At 52.8% G+C, this 16877-nt stretch overlaps 1 protein-coding gene across 4 annotated transcripts in view; it reads right to left on the bottom strand.

Annotated features, from left to right (window-relative positions):
- Window positions 1-4853, bottom strand: part of BCL11B (BCL11 transcription factor B) — a 99513-nt gene extending 94660 nt beyond the window's left edge. Inside the window, exons 1-3 of one of the 4 annotated variants that reach the window (XM_066388353.1) lie at window positions 4759-4852; window positions 3386-3653; window positions 2635-3173 (exon numbers count right to left, since the gene is read on the bottom strand). In XM_066388353.1, the coding sequence (XP_066244450.1) occupies window positions 2635-2692 (58 nt within the window). In that variant the 5' untranslated portion in view covers window positions 2693-3173; window positions 3386-3653; window positions 4759-4852. Of the gene's footprint in view, window positions 1-2634; window positions 3654-4758 lie in introns of all 4 variants that reach the window. The other 3 variants (XM_066388354.1, XM_066388356.1, XM_066388355.1) reach the window with 3 other exon arrangements.
- Between the last annotated feature and the right edge of the window lie 12024 nt (window positions 4854-16877).

Raw genomic sequence — 16877 nt, 5'->3', positions numbered from 1 at the left:
CTGTGACAGCACCCATTTTGCTGGCCAGGGCTCCTGAGCACCTTCAACCTACAGCTCCTTGACCATTGTGGAGGGGCACATCCACAGGCCATGTGGTCTAAACTGCACCGAGTTCCTGCCTTCCCCCTGCCTGCGCTCCCACCTCCCGGGTGACACAGGACAGACAGAAAAGCCAGCTGCTTTCTGATAATAAATAGCCTTGTCTGGAAACTGGTTGGACCACTCTCCCCACTTAAGCCCCTGCACATGCTTTGGGCTCCGTGTGCCCTGACAGGCAGGCAGGATACCCTTTGCCCTCTGTCTCCTTGTCCCCACCTCCCTTCTCCTTGGCTTCTCTTTTCCTTCCCTGCCCCTGCTCCAATGCTGAGGCTCAGGACAAATGAAACACAGGATGTCACACCAGGTCCCCCTGACCCCCTACAGCCCAGCTGCCACCCTCCTGGACTGGTCGGGGCTTCCTCCTGATGTCCCGGGAATGCCAGAAGAGGAGAGAGCAAAAGCCAAGCACACCTACCTGCCTCTTCCCCCTGACACACAACTGCAAACACGCCTGGCTGCTTTTTTGAAGCTGCTAGCTTAGCAATGCATCCCCGACGATTCCCCTTCCACGACCACCCCCAACATTCCCCCTCCTCAGAAACAACTCTTGCGATTATACAGAAGCTATGTGGGGGCAAACCGCCTCTTGGAGAAATCAGGCATCTGCAAGCACAGACATGCTAACGACCACTCCACCGTCTGAAGGTGGGGGATTACGAAGATAAGCGATTGATTATTGGTAAAGGAGGAAATGTCAACTGGTGAAAAGGAGGACCCGGGTCAAACCAGGCTCAAATCTGGTTGTAAAACATTTTCTTTTAAATGCAACAGCCAAGTCCTATTTCATTTTAGAATGTTGAAAAATAAAGAGAAGTCCTCATTCCTTCCTCCAAAGGCATCCCTCTCCCAAGCCGAACCCCACTTTAATATCTATTCCCCTCCCCCAAAAAATAATAATAAATTCACAAATTCTTACTAAGGTATCTGTTGTAACAAAGGAGAGACAGCAGCAACTGCTCCGAGCAGATGGCTCCTATGCTGGGTTTTCAGGGGAGGGGAGAACCCCTTTATATATTTATATATTTATTTATTTATTTATTTAAATTTTTTAAAATATAACATAAATATTCGGCTCTCGGCCGCCCAGCAGCCAGTCCTCGGCGCGGCTGAGCGCGCAGTCCTCTCCAGCTCCGCGCGGGCAGCCTGGCCCCAGCCCGAAGAGGCGCCCGGAGGATTGCAGGAAACAGAATCTGCCCACGGTCTCGAATGCACCCAGAGGATGTTTTATTTCCATTGCAATAAAATTTACCAAAAACAATAATAATAATAATAATAGCAACAGCGACCCAAACACCGCGAGAAAAAGGACCGCGGAGAAATGTTGGCGCACCGCGAAGCAGCGGCCGGCCGGCGGAGAGCGCTTTGCGAGCCGACCTTCCCGGTGCAACCGTGCGGGCACCCGGAGCGAGCTCCGCGGCAAGCCCCGTACCTGGCCCGCTCGCGCTCGCCCTGGCTTTCTCCCTTCTCTAGATAAGCCCAGCTCGGGCATTGCAAGCTGCTGCCACCCTGCCCCTATGCCTGACTTTGCCCGCCCCGCCACTGGCTTGAAATGCACACGATTTCAGCCGATGGATTTCCACTGCGACCTGCCTTGTTTATTTAGATAGAGAAGATGCAAGATACCGAGATGGAAGGATGGGTAAGAGATTGATAGGTCTCTCTCCTTTTCTTTATCTTTCCTTCTTTGTTTTTTATTTTAACTACTGTTTTACAAGCACATCCCTCTCTTCCCACTCCTATCTGACAACCTTTTTTTCCTCCCGTGGCGGGGATTTTTTTTCATCAGCCTCTAAACCCCCCACCTTTTTTGGAGTGGGGGAAAGAAGAGAAGATCATCCCTGGAGACAGCGGAGGTGGGGAGATGGGGAGGGGGTGCCTGAGCCCTGCAAACAGCCGCGCAGCTGGATTCTTTTGCAAATAGGGAAAGGAGGGGTGAGAAAGGCGGCTGCGGAATCTTAGGACCGGCGTGGTCGGAGCCCTTCCCGGCCGGGTGCAGCGACCGGGGACTCGGATCCGGCGGCCGCCGATGGACCCGTGTCTCCCCCAGCCCTGAGCGCACCCCGCTCTCCTCCGCCCGCGCCATGAGCGCGGACCCACGCGCTCGCCAACTTTTCCCCACTTCCCGGCTCCCCCTCCCCCTCCTCTCCCCCAGCCCCCTCCCCCTCCTCTCCAAACCCCGCCACTAGCGCCGCTGCCGCCACACACGCCGCTCCGAGGGGCGAGCGTCCAGCCGGGCTCAGCGCGCACACACACACACCTCCTCCAGCCTGCACGCCCCCTCCCCGGCCCGGCACCGCTCTGCAGGCCCCTGAGCCCGGGGCGCGTCTGACTGCGCAGCGCCTTGACTCCCGGGGCTGCTAAGAAACTTTCCTATGGCCCCCCGCCCCGCACCAGGCTCTGGGCCGACGCCGCTGCCTCTGCGAGCTGGTGGGCCGCCTCGGCGCCCAGCCCGGCTGCTCCCGGCTCGGTGTCCCCAGCCTCGGGCGCTCGGAGCCCCAGCCACCGGCCCCTCTCGCGCACGCCGCAGACACTTACGGGTGATGAGCTCCCTCTGGGACAAGTGCTGCGGGTTGCCCTGTTTGCGGCGGGACATTGCCCCGGCATCTATTCTGGCATCGCCCGGAGAGCTGCTCTGATGGGGGGAGCCGGGGGAGGGGGTCCGAGCCGCCGCCGCCGCCGCCGCCGCGCCTTCTCTGCCCCGGTTGGTGTTTTGGTTTTCTTTTTTTTCCCTTCCTCTCTTGCCCTCTCTTCCTCCTCTTCTTTATTTTGCTCTTTCTTCTATGCTGGTTTTTGTCTTGTTTGCAAAAAGAAAAGGAGAAGGAAAAGAAAATAAAAACCTCGGTCTAAAATAGGAGAAAGGCAAAAATTAAAAAAAAAATAAAAATCTGCTGCTGCTTGCCGCGGACTGGCTGGTTTCTTTAAAAATATATTCTTTAGAAGAAGAAAAAAATCCTTTGCACTTCTTCAAACTGCTTGGCCTCCTGGACTTCCAAATGTCTTCTTGAACTTAAACCGGATTTTTGCACCGGCTCCTGACACTTTCTTCCAGGGTCTGGTAGGTGGAAAGCGCACTTCTACCAGGAGAGGGGGAAAGAAAAAAAAATGCAAACAAATAAAAAAATAAAAGAAGAAAAAGAAAAGAAAAAACAGCAAAGAAAACTTGGGGACTTGTCTCGTACCCCCTTACCCCGCCCCCTCAAAAAAACCCAAAGCAATGTAAAACTGCCCAGGCTCAGTTGTTTCTGGGTTTTCTGCGGGCTGCCTGTTTTTTTTCTCGGAGACTGACCCTTCCGAGGCTCTGGGGGACTCCAGGAGCGGCTCCTTCCCAGTTCACCTGGCAGGCTGGCGCCGGCCGTAGAGGTTGCCGGATCCCCGCGAGCGCTCCCCAGCGCTCCCCTGGCGCCGCGGGCCCGGGGAGAGCTGGGCTGACGGGCGGCTCGCCCAGTGCGCCTGGGTCGGTGCGGGCGCAGACTAGGAGCTATAGATTGCAACGTGAAGATGGCGGAGTCCGGGTTCTCTGGGAGCTCTCGGTCTCTCTATGGCTGGGGCTGCCTCTGTACAATGGGATAAAATTCAAGTTCAAGTGACGTTTAATCTGCACTAGAGACAAAAAGACCCAGAGTCGGAGCACTGGGGGCGACTAGCGGTGGCTTTTTAACATTGTACCCTGTAAGAGAACAAGAAAGCACACACACATACACACACACGCGCGCGCGCGCGCGCACACACACACACACGCATACACACACACTCGCCCGTGCGCACACACGCAGTCCAGGCCGGCCACACGTGCAAACGGCACTTTTGTGCACTGATCTCCTCGTGCACTGGCAGCGCAAAAGGGGGAAGGGGGGCAGTGGGCAGGATATTTTTAAATTTAAAAAAAAAATCCTCTTGTTTTTCCTCCCCTCCTGGGAGCAGGAGCACCCCCTAAGAAGGGGGCGGAGTGCGGTGTGTGTAGAAGTTGAATCAAGGCTAGGCCGCACCCACCCACCAAAAGCTCCTTCGGACTTTCGGGGGGCGCTGTGGAAGAGGATTGGGGTGGGCACTGGGACTGGGCGAGATGATCGATTGCTTCATCTCCCTGGAATAGTAGCTTGGTTGTTTTTACTTTTTGTTTTATTGGGGGATCGGGGTTAAAGCTACAAAAAGGATCTCCATATAAATCCTGATATTACAAACGCTGGGAGAGCCAAGTAGACAAAATAAAAGATACTCTACTAAGAGCATGTTTGGGGGAGGAACGTGAGACCGTGTTGGAGTCCCATTCCGGAAAGAGTGGTCACCCAAATGTGCGCTCCCAACACCTCACCTTTTCAACCCCTAGGGGATCGAACACGGGCCCCACTCCCTAAGGCCAGGGTCTGTGGGAAGTATGGGGTAGGTACCTGGGTAGGGGTGCTCCACGTGGTAGAGAAACTTATACGTGCTGACCCAGAAGTAGGTGTGACCGGATCTCTCGAAGATAACACTGGTCCCCCAGTTCCCTCCCACCCCCGTGACAATTACTACAACCTGAAAAAACGCTCCCTTCACCCCCCAGTGCTACTCCACCCCAGGCCGGACTTGAAATTGCCGGTCAGACTGGGAAGGACACAGCTGCCTTTTCACCCGTTTGATCTCCAGCCGGCGAGGACAAGAAAAGTGGTGGGGCCTCACCGTGGCGCGGGGACAAGGCAAGGCCGCGGAACTATTGGACATCCCCTTTCCCTGCCCAGGCCACGGCCAACTTCTTCTTTTTGATGACCTGACCTCCTGGGCTGGGCACGCCACGCGGCTGAAGCGCTCAAGCCTCAGGATTTCTCCGGTTCGGGCCGGGAGGCGGCCTGGGCGGGTCGGGGCCTGGCTCGGGGCTGGGCTTGGCAGGCTACCCGCGCTGCACCCACCCCACCCCGCCCCCAGGCCCGGCTAGGGCTGCTTCACCCGAGAGAGGGGCTGGGCCGCAACGCCTCCAGGCGCACCGCCTCCCTCCGGGCCTTTTCCTTTGGGGGCACACCAGGTTTTGGTGCGCCCCCAAGGTCTTGGGTGGGGCGACGGCACCAACAACTTAACATAGCGCAGCGCCCATTAGCCAGGCAAGAAAAAGCTCCCTGCCCAAACCCCACCCCGCCCCAAAAAGGAATAACAATAAAATGTGTCCTAGCATGTAGTTTTTCAGATGGGCTGCAGGGTCACCGGCCAAGCGGGTGCAGAGGGATGGGGTGGGGCGAGTCGACACTCCCATCCCCGGGGAACTACTCGCAGCTGCCCACCAACCCAAACCCAGACCCCACCTCCACGTGGCCCAAGACCTAGAAGCGCCTCCCTCTCCTTGTAAACCGCCCACAGCGAAAATCTTTCTAGAAAAGTGGCCTAAGTAAGAAAATAATGCCCACACGCACCTTTAATAAACTTCTCTAAAACACCATAAACCAGCCATCCCAATTCGCCCAGATTTTTTAATTTGGGAAAGCAGTTAGGCTTCTTTCTGAGAATTGGCGTTGTGAAATCCAGAGAGGGTTAGCGTTTTGCCCAAAGTCACACAGCGCAATGGGGCAGGTCTGGACTCAAATCGCCTGGCACGCCTGCAGCCCGCGTCGCCTGCGCTCTAGCGCCGGAAATCCCGACCGTCGACCCTCGCCCAACGGGGTTGATTACAAGGAGAGGGACCAGGTCTGCGCCTGGGGGAAACTGAGCAGCCCCCTTCAAGAAAGAAGCCCTTACGAGGACTGGGCGGCACACTCGGGGACCCCGGCTGCAGCTACCGCCTCCCGCGCTCTGGGGCTGGGGAGGGGGCACCCTCCGCCCCACCTCCAGCAGGAAGTAGCGGGCAGGGGGCGGCACGGGCCACGACTGCCAGAGAAGCGCTTCCTCATTGGCCCCGCGCTGCCCCGACGGCGGGAAGAAGGACGCGCGGGCGGGCCGGCGCAGGGCCGGACACGCCACCGCCCGCCGGCGCGCTCCATCTCGCGGCGGCCGGGGAGAGGCAGCCCTGGCCCTGCCCAGCCCGGCGCTGGCCCCTTCGCCCTCCGCCTCCTCCTCCACCTCCTCCTCCTCCTCCTCCTCCTCCTCCTCTCCCGAGAGGCGGCCGGGCGCAGGCAGCGAGCAATCCCAGCTGCCGCTCCAGTCTCCTTTTTTTCCTTCTGCCCGTCTGGCACGGGCATCATTAGCGCTGAAAGCTGTTAATGTCTGGTCTCACAGCTCCCCCTTTAGTCTTGCTGCTCTCCCTGTCTCGCGTTCCAAGCCGGATCAATAGCCGCCTCTCCGCCGACCTTGACCTCTCTCTCGACCCCGCCGGGCTTCGGCAGCTGGCCCACACTAATGTTTCTCCACTTTCTTGATGCCCAGACAACGAGCAGGTGGGGCGGGAAGAGGATGGCAGGGCTTGGGCCACAGCCGGGTCTCTACCCTTCCTCCGGACGCCAGGCAGACAGGGGATCCAGTACCCTTCTGACAAGGTCACACAGGCGTGCGTGTGCGCGCACACACACACACACACCACCCCCTTGATCTACCAAGCCTTTGTTTAGAATAAAAGTCCCTCCATCCCCAATAAGGGGAGGAGGAGTGTGCAGGTGTTTAACATATGAAAATAAAAAGGGAAAAGTGCAGGTACTCATGTGGTCCCAAATCTCAGACAGCTTCACACTCATTTCTCCAGCACCTACCTGCCCCAGGCCCACTGTGTGCTGGACCTCGTGCTGAGGCTCTGCAGACCAGCATCATCAGATGGAAGGAAATGCCACCTTTTCTGCACTACCTTTGAGAAAGGAAAAAAAATGCCAAAAAGATTTTTGAATTCACAAATATTTTTCTGCTCTCCTCTTTCTAGATTCACAACCAGCAGATAATCCCCCATATTCTCAGTCACTTTAAATTTCTTTATACAGGAATAATTCAGAAATCAGAAATCACATCCTCAACTCAGTGCATTTTTATGAATCTTGTGTGAGGCTCTGATTCCCTGTGTGTGCTGCCTGCAACACACCATGGGGGGGGGGGGGGCAGATGAAACAGACCCATACCAGCCCCCACCCCCAGCAGAGCTTCTGGGTTTGAATTCTTTGAAGGATCCTCCTCCTTAATTCTTAGCTGAGGTGGGGTCTAGAGGAGACCCTACAATGTTATCTTTGCCTTCTGAGCTGTTACATTTTGTATTATGTGTTTACAAAAATTTGGAAAGACTCAAGATGACTAGTGTCAGTAGAAATGGGAACTCCCAATGTTTCTGCAGAAAATCCATGTGAAGAGAAGGCGAGCCTTTTTGTATTCACAGGTGGAAGGCCAATGCAGGAGCAGGCTGTCTGCTAATGTCTATGCCTCAGGATCTATAAACGCTATTGACTGAGAAGATGAAGATAAATAAAATGCATTGATCTGATCGGTGGATTGACTTGTTTTAACTTTCGAGGAAACCGCAGCAGAGGTACTCAGCAAATCCTATTTCTGTACATATTAATAAGGCTCCCAAGATGGCCCTTGATCGCCTTCCTTACAGTTCTAGAATCTTTAGGAGCTATCAAATTCAGAAGCATAAAAAGACAAAAGAGGTCTTTTGGGCTTCCTGGCACATCTTCTAGAATTATTGGATGTCATTTCTGAAAATTACAACAAATTTCTTAAGTGTCAGAAGCAGTCGATGAAGGCTTTGTTTGCAAGATTTGGGCCGGGGGGCGAGGGGGGGGGTGGAGGGTGTGCACTGTCACCTACAGCAGAGGCAGGACTGCAAAACCTACCTTCCAACAATGGTTTGGTTGGTTCTCTGCAGGTACTGAATTTAGTAACATTGCCCTTGTTCAAACATGATACCATTTGTACCCTATTTATTCCTGTAAGTAATACTTCGGTTTGATAGAGTAGATAGGTAAATCTTAGGAAATCTAAGAGGTACCATTCATTGCCTGCTGTCTTTATAGCTGCAGCCTGCAATGGGTTAAACCAAAGTCACTGTTCCTGATTCATGTACTATTTTCCTTAAAAAAAAAAAACCACAAAAAAAGCTTAACCCAGCCCTCCATATATGAAAAAGACTCACACCCACATAGAATGTTCCTAGCTCTGTCCCTGTCATCAGAAATGATATTGAATGGCTCAGTACTAGGGGATCTGGAACTATTTCTACAGCTTTCTCACCTCATTTGGAATTTTCTTGCCTTGCTAATTTTAATTCTTTAGTTGAGTCATCAATTCAAATTTGGTCAGGACTGGCATCACCCAGTTGGTCGACTTGGGAGGACTACTGTTCACAAAGATGAGCCAATGCACCAAACCCCACCCCCTGTGCACACAGAGATCAGAGTGACTGTGGGGTGTGGGTGTGGGTGTGGGAGTGTGGGGGCGCGATATAGAGAAAGGGTCTCTCTGCTGATTTCCCTGTTGTCCGAGTGTTCAACTTATAAGACTGAATGTGCAAAGCACACACGGACACACCAGTTTGAATTCAGTGGTCCAGCGACCGTCCATCTCCCCTAGTGAGAGCACTGACGAGGAGGGGAGAGAGAGTTAAAATGCTTCAGTTTTGGAAGGAACTGAGAACCAGAAGGGAATTTTCAGTTCTGACTCGGGCTGTCAGAACTGCGGAGGCAATGAGGTGTCTGCTGATAGGAAATGGGGAGGGGCTGGGGTGGAGGCAATAATGATCACCTTCTAACAAGGGTTTTATGAGACTGTGAGGATTAATTAGTTTGTATCCTTAAGCAGTTTGAGAAGGAGGAAGTTTCAGTAAATGCTGAGCTGGAGTTGTAGACGAATCTGTCTCTCAGTTGCAAGCTCTGCACCCCCCCCCCAAACCCAGGCTCTGAAAACTCCTGTCTGTGCTGAGCTGCATGCACTACAGAGGAAGTGATGGAGGGAGTGAGGGGGAAGGACTCGCTTAGGGAAGAACAGAGGAGAGAGAGGTATGAGTCAGGCCAGCATCCTCTGAAAGGCATGTCTAATGAGAACGCTGCAAGGGACCGCTTACCAAAAAAAGTAAAAATAAAAATCAGCCAACACCTTGCTTCAGATATGCCTTCCAGAGCCGGGAAAGAAAGGGGTTCTGGGAGATCTCATCTGTTGTTTTGCAGTTCTAGAAACAGCCATGTATGCTTTCGAGTGAATTCAACAAAGGTGGTTTGGATCCTAGAAAACACTTAAGTGGTGTTCCCTCTGTCTGACAGACAAGGGCTAAGCCTGCACAATGACAAACAAGCCTCCACAGCACACAGTTTGAACGGCAGGCGCATGGCTGGAGATGGAATAACAGATCTATAGGACATGGAAGTTATAGAAGTTGTTCCATTATGCACATATTAAAACATTGCATCTGCTTGAAGACACACTTTCAGCTCAATTTACAAGGCAGACAATTTGCTACAACAAAAGATAATTAATACCACCCAGGGAAAACCGAGACGCAGTACTGCTGTGCATTCTGGTACAGTGTGTTAGTTTAATTCGGCCCTTTAAAAAAATGATTTCGTTGTGATTGTAAGCCTTTGGGGTCTTGGAAACAACAATGACTTCTAAAATATGAATGTAGCAATGACACTTCCATTTGAACTTAGTACAAAGCCCCTTTACCTCTCTCTCTCTCTCTCTCTCTCTCTCTCTCTCTCTTACTCTTTCTCCCTCTCTCCCCCTCCACACCCTCTTTCTTCTTCCCACATGTATCCTGAAATGGAACACTGTACAGGAGCAAAGACACCCAGTTCTGACCAGTTTCCGATGGTCTGCAATCTAAACAGGGCAGATTTCCTGTCCATTTCTTTCATATCTGACTTTGGATCTCTGCATTCAAATGGGTAGATTCATCAGCTGTGGGGATTTAGCACAGGCATCTGCAGTTTCATTATTTGTATCTGCTTAACAGGAACAATTAGAGAACTGAAGAGTGAGGACGCCTGTTTGGGGACCGTTTCGGTATTGTACCCAGACCACACATTCCAGCTGGGAAGGAACACAGTAATGTATAAAGCATTAGTGGATTTTAACACTCCGCATTGTGTTTGGGGAATCGAATTGTCGATGTTTCTGGCAAGAACTCATACTCCAATTGAAATCTATCAAACACCTTAATTAGCTCCGGGTACCTACATGCGCCCAACCTAGAGGCAAGTTGGAAGGCACGAGAGGGAAGAGGCCGGGGGCTGCAGAGTGATGCACGGGCCTCCCCCATCACCCCGGGGCCCGCGTCCTCCATTTCCAGACCAGGATGCACAAGCCACGGTGGGAAGTCGGGCAAGCCCGGCTCTCACCCTGGGAGCCATGGGGATGTGATTGAGGGTGTTTGTGTTTGGATGGTTCGCAGGGTGTTGGCTAACCAGATGGGGGGAAGAGGCCACAATGACACAAAGCTGTTGCCGACGGTAACTGGAGTCTTTTCCTCAGCCAACCATCCCACCTGGACCTCACTACAAATTATTGTTTTCAATTACCACCTGTGTATTCCTGCCCATGCAACTTATTGATGTGAAATTACAGCTACACCGGTATAAATAAGTTATGCTGCAGTTGTAAAATGGAAGAAATTTTGTTGTAGCAATTATGTTCAGCAAGATGACAAAATAAATTTCCAGAGCTGTGCCTGCAGTAACCTGGGGAATTTAAACCTCATAATTTCCATTCATTTCAGATAATTTGGAGTAATTTCTATATGTAATAACTTTGTAATGAAAAACACAGCGGTACTGAAGTGATTTCACTCCGTTTTTTTTTTCTCCTATGGTATACATGGCACAAAATAAATGATAAAAATAATATTTCCTTTTTATATGTGTGTGTGTTGAGTAATTCCTTCAGCAAAAAATCATAAACTAATACCCAGACTAAATCTCTGTCCACAAAATGAAAAATAAATTGAGTTAAAGAAAGTGAAAAAGTATGAAAGGCTGCGGATGTTTTATTGTGGGTTTATTGAATTGTCTTATTCCCAAGCTCGTCCTGCTCTCCGAGGGCTACAGTTCCCACGTCCGGGGCAGCGCGGGCCAGCCCCAGACGCCCAGGACGGGGCTGCCCGGAGACCCGCAGAGCTCGAATATTCATGCCAGGTGCCGATTTCTCCCTGAGAAGGCCTAGGAAAGGCAGTTTCCTCCCAAGAGGAGCTGGGCTGTGCAGAGTCGCTGCTTCCCTCCAAGGTCTTTAAGGGCGGTTTCCACCGTGATGGGACATGACCAATTGGGCTGGCCAGTGGTCACGTAGGTCCTCCCTTAATTAATGACACAGCGAGGTGGTGCTGTGTTCCCTAGCTGCACCGGTGCCCTGCCCAACCTCTGACAGTGACACCTGCCACTGACGCACACAGCCTCTGAGCGCCTGTGTAACGCAGCAGCGGCTCCCACCGACTGGTGGGAGGTGGTCAGGACCACAGCGGCTGCATTAGCTCCCGGGTCGTGCATTCCGGCTCAGCCACCACCCCAGCGCCCATCAAGGGGCATCTCTGAATGAATAGTAGAGGCTGGGTCTGGATGAGGTGTCCACCCCTAAACCCTGCCAGCCAGCCCTCTCCCCATCAGCTGAGAAGGCTGCCTGCTACCTCAGACTGGAGCAGGAGTCCCCAAACTATGGCCCGCAGGCCACATGCGGCCCCCTGAGGCCATTTATCCGGCCCTCACTGCACTTCCGGAAGGGGCACCTCTTTCATTGGTGGTCAATGAAAGGAGCACATTGACCATCTCATTAGCCAAAAGCAGGCCCATAGTTCTCATTGAAATACTGGTCAGTTTCTTGATTTAAATTTACTTGTTTTTTATTTTAAATATTGTATTTGTTCTCGTTTTGTTTTTTTACTTTAAAATAAGATATGTGCAGTGTGCATAGGGATTTGTTCATAGTTTTTTTTATAGTCCGGCCCTCCAACGGTCTGAGGGACAGTGAACTGGCCCCCTGTGTAAAAAGTTTGGGGACCCTGGACTAGAGTATCTCCCCTGCCCTGCAAGATCCGGCCCTTAATGCAGCCAGGCCGGCGTCTGAGCTGGCGTGTCAGGGTGGGCAGTTCAGGGCCAGGGAACGGGGCATTCACTTCTCGGGCTCTGCAGTCGCCCTTGTCAGACTAGCTTAGATCACCTGGGTGCTGGGCTGTCCATCTAAGCAGTGCGGAGGGGGCCCTGGTGCCTGGCCCAGTCACTGGCACCCAGCAGTCACTTCATAAGCATTGCGTGTCTCATTCTTCCAGAAACAAACAGTGACAGGGTGCCTGCTACGTGCTAAGCACCCTGTGGGATGCTGGAGCCCAAAGACGGTGGTATGGGTGGTGGTTAGTACCTCCTTCAGACAGACCTGAGTTTGCCACACCCTCCCTGCCCTGAGGAGCATGCACTGCAGCGCAGAAGCCCATGACACAGTTACAGGAGCATAGTAGTTACAATCATCCCACCAGTGGACTCCTGCCGGTGTCCCAAGTGCCATGGGAGCACAGATATAAGGCCAGTGGTCCTGGTCACCAACTACAGAATTCCTCCAATACGTTCCAGGCCTGCTGGGTCAAAGAGAGATGGACTAATATCATTGCCGGGTTTATCTTACCTAATCGTGGAAAGAGAGAAAGACCATCATGCCCAAAAGCCCAAGGCCAGGAGCTAAGGGGCAGGGCCAGAAGCAGACTGGGGACAAGCACCACCCCAGTCTCTCCCAGATCCGGCGTCTACCATCCCGCGAGGCCACAGCCGGCAGCTAGTGACACCACTGGATGTGCCACTAGAGCTGCAAAGGCAAGGACAATGCAGGACCAGGACACAGAGGACGGAAGAGAAATCTACAAGAGAAGCAGAGTCTAAAGCAGGGTTAGTAGAAGAGAGTCTCTTTTTCGTTTGGGACAGCAGAATCCAGGGAAACGTAGCCGAGACTCTGAAACCGCATAACTGAGGGGGAGAGAAATGAGCAGAAGGAGAAAAGACAGAGAAGATCTGGGGATGATGAGTTTCCGAGGGGGCCAATCAGAAGCAACGGGCTTGCTGTGCAGGGAGAGACAGGGGTTAGGTAATGGTCCACGGTTAAATCTGGGAACAAATTGGTACAGACTATTAGAGAGTACGAAGCCCTTTCATCCCCTGACTTGAGTTTGTCCTTCCAGCAACCTTGTGAGGTACGCAGGGCAGAGCACGAATAGCTTGGTGTGCGCACGCGCAATCCCCCGCCGGCGCCTCTGGGAGGGGGAGAGCCCATGCCAACTGCTTCCCGTCTTGGCGTCCCAGGTCCTCCTCTCTTACAACCAGGACGTGGTGAGGATCACAGCAGAGTATCTATCTGAAAGCCCCCAGCACAGGGCCTGGCACATAGTAGGCATTTAATTATCATTGTCATTATGGTGAGGATGACGGAAGCCTTATGCTGCGGTGGAGGAAGCACACCCAACCCCATCTAAGGCGTCCACTTCAGCACTCTCGGTTCAGGTCTGAAAAGAGTAACTCTCCCACCTATTCTACCTGTGAACAGATTTAACTAATATTGATGAAGCACCTATAGGTGCCGGGGACCCCCAGAGGGAGACGGCAGGGTCTTCATCTGCCAGCGAGTTACAGCCATTCACCGGGCTCGGAGCGCCTCACAGCAGCCGGCGGAGTTGCCCTTCTCTCCCCCGCCCGGAACTGCACGTCGCAGGTCATCAGCGAATGAGCCAGCTAGACCTGCACCCAACACCTAACACCTGCAAACTGGCACGGACCACTGAAAACGCCGAGCCCACAGCACAAAAGCTGGGAAGAAACCCCTGGGTGTGTTAGCAGGGATTCTCTCAGAGGTGTAGACACGAGGGTCACCATACTTCAGCCAGGGGAGGGGAGGGAAGAAGAGGGAGAAGAGAAACATCAATTTTTCGTTGCGGCTCCTTAGCTGTTCATTGATTGATTTCTCATATGTGCCGTGACCAGGGGGGGGGGGGGGGGGGGCTAAGCAGACCGAGTGACCCCTTGCTTGAGCCAGCGCCCTTGGGTTCAAGCCGGTGAGCTTTGCTCAAATCAGATGAGCCCGCGCTCAAGCTGGCAACCTCGGGGTCTCAAACCTGGGTCCTCCACATCCCAGACTTAGGCTCTATCCACTGCGCCACCGCCTGGTCAGGCCCAGGGGCTTTTTAAAGAATGTTATTCCTCAAACCTCCTAAAATGTCCTTAAAGACTTGCCATACATTTTTTATAGTTTTGTGAAAGGATCAAGGGAGCGATCGCTAGGCTATGAAGAATAGTTCTGAGGGGTTGTCTGGCCTTGAGACGCTGTCCCAGGAGGACACTGTTTTGGCATGGGACCATCCCGGGTGCAGGGGACCGCAGGACGAGGTTGGATGGGTCCTCTTTCTAAGAAGCTGCCTTGTTTTCTCCCTCATTCCCTTCTGTTTGGGGGCCTCCATCACCTCAAACCACTCACTGACACCCAGGCAAGACTCTCTAACGTCCTAAGGGGCTGACTTTAAATGTCTCCCCACCCACGAGGGACAACAAGCTGGGACTCTGCGCCCTGGTGGCGCCCTGGTGGAGCCCAGGCCTCCGCAGCGGCGGCCTCAAAAAGCAGCCTCCCTGGGCTCCGTGCTCGTGCGCGTGAGCGTGCGCGTGCTCTGTGCGCGTGCGCGTGCTCCGTGCGCCCTGAGTGTGGGATACTTTCAGACACTCACAATGAAGAATGTCCCCTTGAAGCTTCCCCCTCCTTCCCACCTTCTGTCATCCGGGGAGATAATTCATTTATGCAGCCTTCACAGAAGACTGACATTTTCGACTTTTTTAGCAGAATAAATTTATAAGGTAAATTAGGGGGTGGGAGCCCTAGTGTCCTAGGCAGATTCAAACTGGTAATTACAGAGGCCTAATTATGTATTCACCGCGGAGCCTTCTAAAACAGGGAAGGCTACAAGGATGACTCTGATTGTTCCTGCAGAGGACACTCTCCCCTACAACCTCCGCCACCAGCCTAGAGCTCCGTTTGCCTCCAGTCCCGGCGAGCTCACCCGCCGTGGGCGCCCACGCCCTGATATCTGCAGAGAAAATCCCGACCCTGGTTAGGGCGCCCACATTTTCCTTAACAGTAGTGAGGTCAAGTATTTTTGAGATCAGGAAACCTGACTTGGATAAAATGCAACTCCAAAAAAATGGGGTTGGGAGGAGAGGGTTTTTTGGTTTTTTGTTTTTCTATCTCTCTCTGTACATCTTCTCCAAATTCCTCCTAGAATTCTAAATCTACGTCAACCAGCCTACAGAATCACAATTATATATAGTTGCTGCGGCCCTGTTACCTGCTTGGCCAGGAGCTCCTTGGGGTGGGAACTGTATCTTTCACTTCTCCATCTGGTCAGAACAGAGCATGGGGTCTGGCCTCAATGTAGTCACCACATGAATGAAAAAGCACAAAGTGGGCCCTGGCCTGTGGCTCAGTGGATAGACCATCAGCCTGGCATATGAATGTCCCGGGTTTGATTCCCAGTCAAGGCACACAGGAGAAGTGCCCATCTGCTTCTCCCCCACCTTCCCTCTCCCTCTTCAATCCCTCTTCCCCTCCCTTAGCCAGTGGCTTGATTGGTTCAAGCATAGCCCCAGGTGCTGAGGATAGCTCCCTTGGAGCCTCAGGCACTAAAAATAGCTCCATACTTGAGCATCAGCCCCAGATGGTGTTGCCAGGTGACTTTCAGTCAGGGTACATGCAGGAGTCTGCCTCACTACTGTATCTCCCTTCTTCTACTTAAAAAAAAAAAAAAAAAAAAAAAAAAAAGGAAAGGAAAGGAAAGGAAAAACTGCACAATGGCCACAGAAGAGAGCCACTGGGCCTCTGCTGCTGAATGGGGAGCTGGGTGACACCAGCACCACGACATTTGCCCCATCGCCCTCTTCATTTCCAGGGGCCTCTCTGCACCCAAGCGTCTGATTGTTCACTTGGTAAATATGGATTGTACTCTGTGGTAGGCTGAACTGTGTCCCCTAAAGTAAGTTGAAATCCCTGTACCTGTGAAGGTGACCTTAGTTGGAAATCAGGTCTTTGCAGGTGTAATCAGTTAAAGTGAGGTAACACTGGATTAGGGAATACCCTTAATCCAATGTGACTCGAGTCCTTCTTATAAGGAGACGACACACAGAGAGGGACGCAGGGGAAAAGTCCTGAGTCCACAGAGACGAGGAACACTGAGAAGCAGCCTCCAGAAGCTGGAGAGACCAGGAAGAGCCCTCCCCTAGAGCCCTCAGAGGGAGCGTGGCCCTGCCGACACCTTCAGTTCAGGCCCCCAGAGCTGTGAGACGGTAAGTGTCTGGTCTGAAGCTGCTCAGTTTGTGGTACTTCTGTCACGGCAGCCACAGGAGACTAGCACATGCTCCTGCTGTGTGCGGAGCGAGGCCCAGGCAGCAGGTCTGGACCCTCGGGGGCTCAGAGACTGCAAGCCTTTCCTACAGCCACTAGCTCTGTATTTGCAAAGAGCACGTTGACAAGAACTATTGGCCCTCCTTGTCACCTTCAAAAAAGAGCAGTAATGACTGGACTATAAATGTCACGAGGCCAAGACAATGGCAGGTTCATCCTTGCACCCTGAACCTCACCACCCACACCCTCACGCCAGCCTCTCATCCTAGCTCTAGGCTCCCTGCAAACTTCAAACTCCAATCATAATGGCGGGACTTGGGGAAAACCACATCTCGGTGAAGGGAGCATTCAGGGTCTGCAAAGTCTTCCCAGGGGCCCTCAGCACGCAGCCTCCCTCCCCCCACCAGAGGAAGCACACGGCATCTCTGTCAGGCTGACTCCAAAACACCAGCGCCCCTCTGACACTCCTCAGCTCTTGAGGTGTTAGCTTGGCTTGTGGTTGGGTTTCGTTTTCATTTTGGGGTTTCATAAACAAAAAGTAAAAAATAAGAGCT

Source organism: Saccopteryx leptura, chromosome 6 (genome assembly GCF_036850995.1).
Source record: "Saccopteryx leptura isolate mSacLep1 chromosome 6, mSacLep1_pri_phased_curated, whole genome shotgun sequence".
Taxonomy (NCBI): domain Eukaryota; kingdom Metazoa; phylum Chordata; class Mammalia; order Chiroptera; family Emballonuridae; genus Saccopteryx; species Saccopteryx leptura.
Note: the sequence above shows the minus strand (reverse complement) of the source record. Positions and strands in the feature narration are given on the sequence as shown.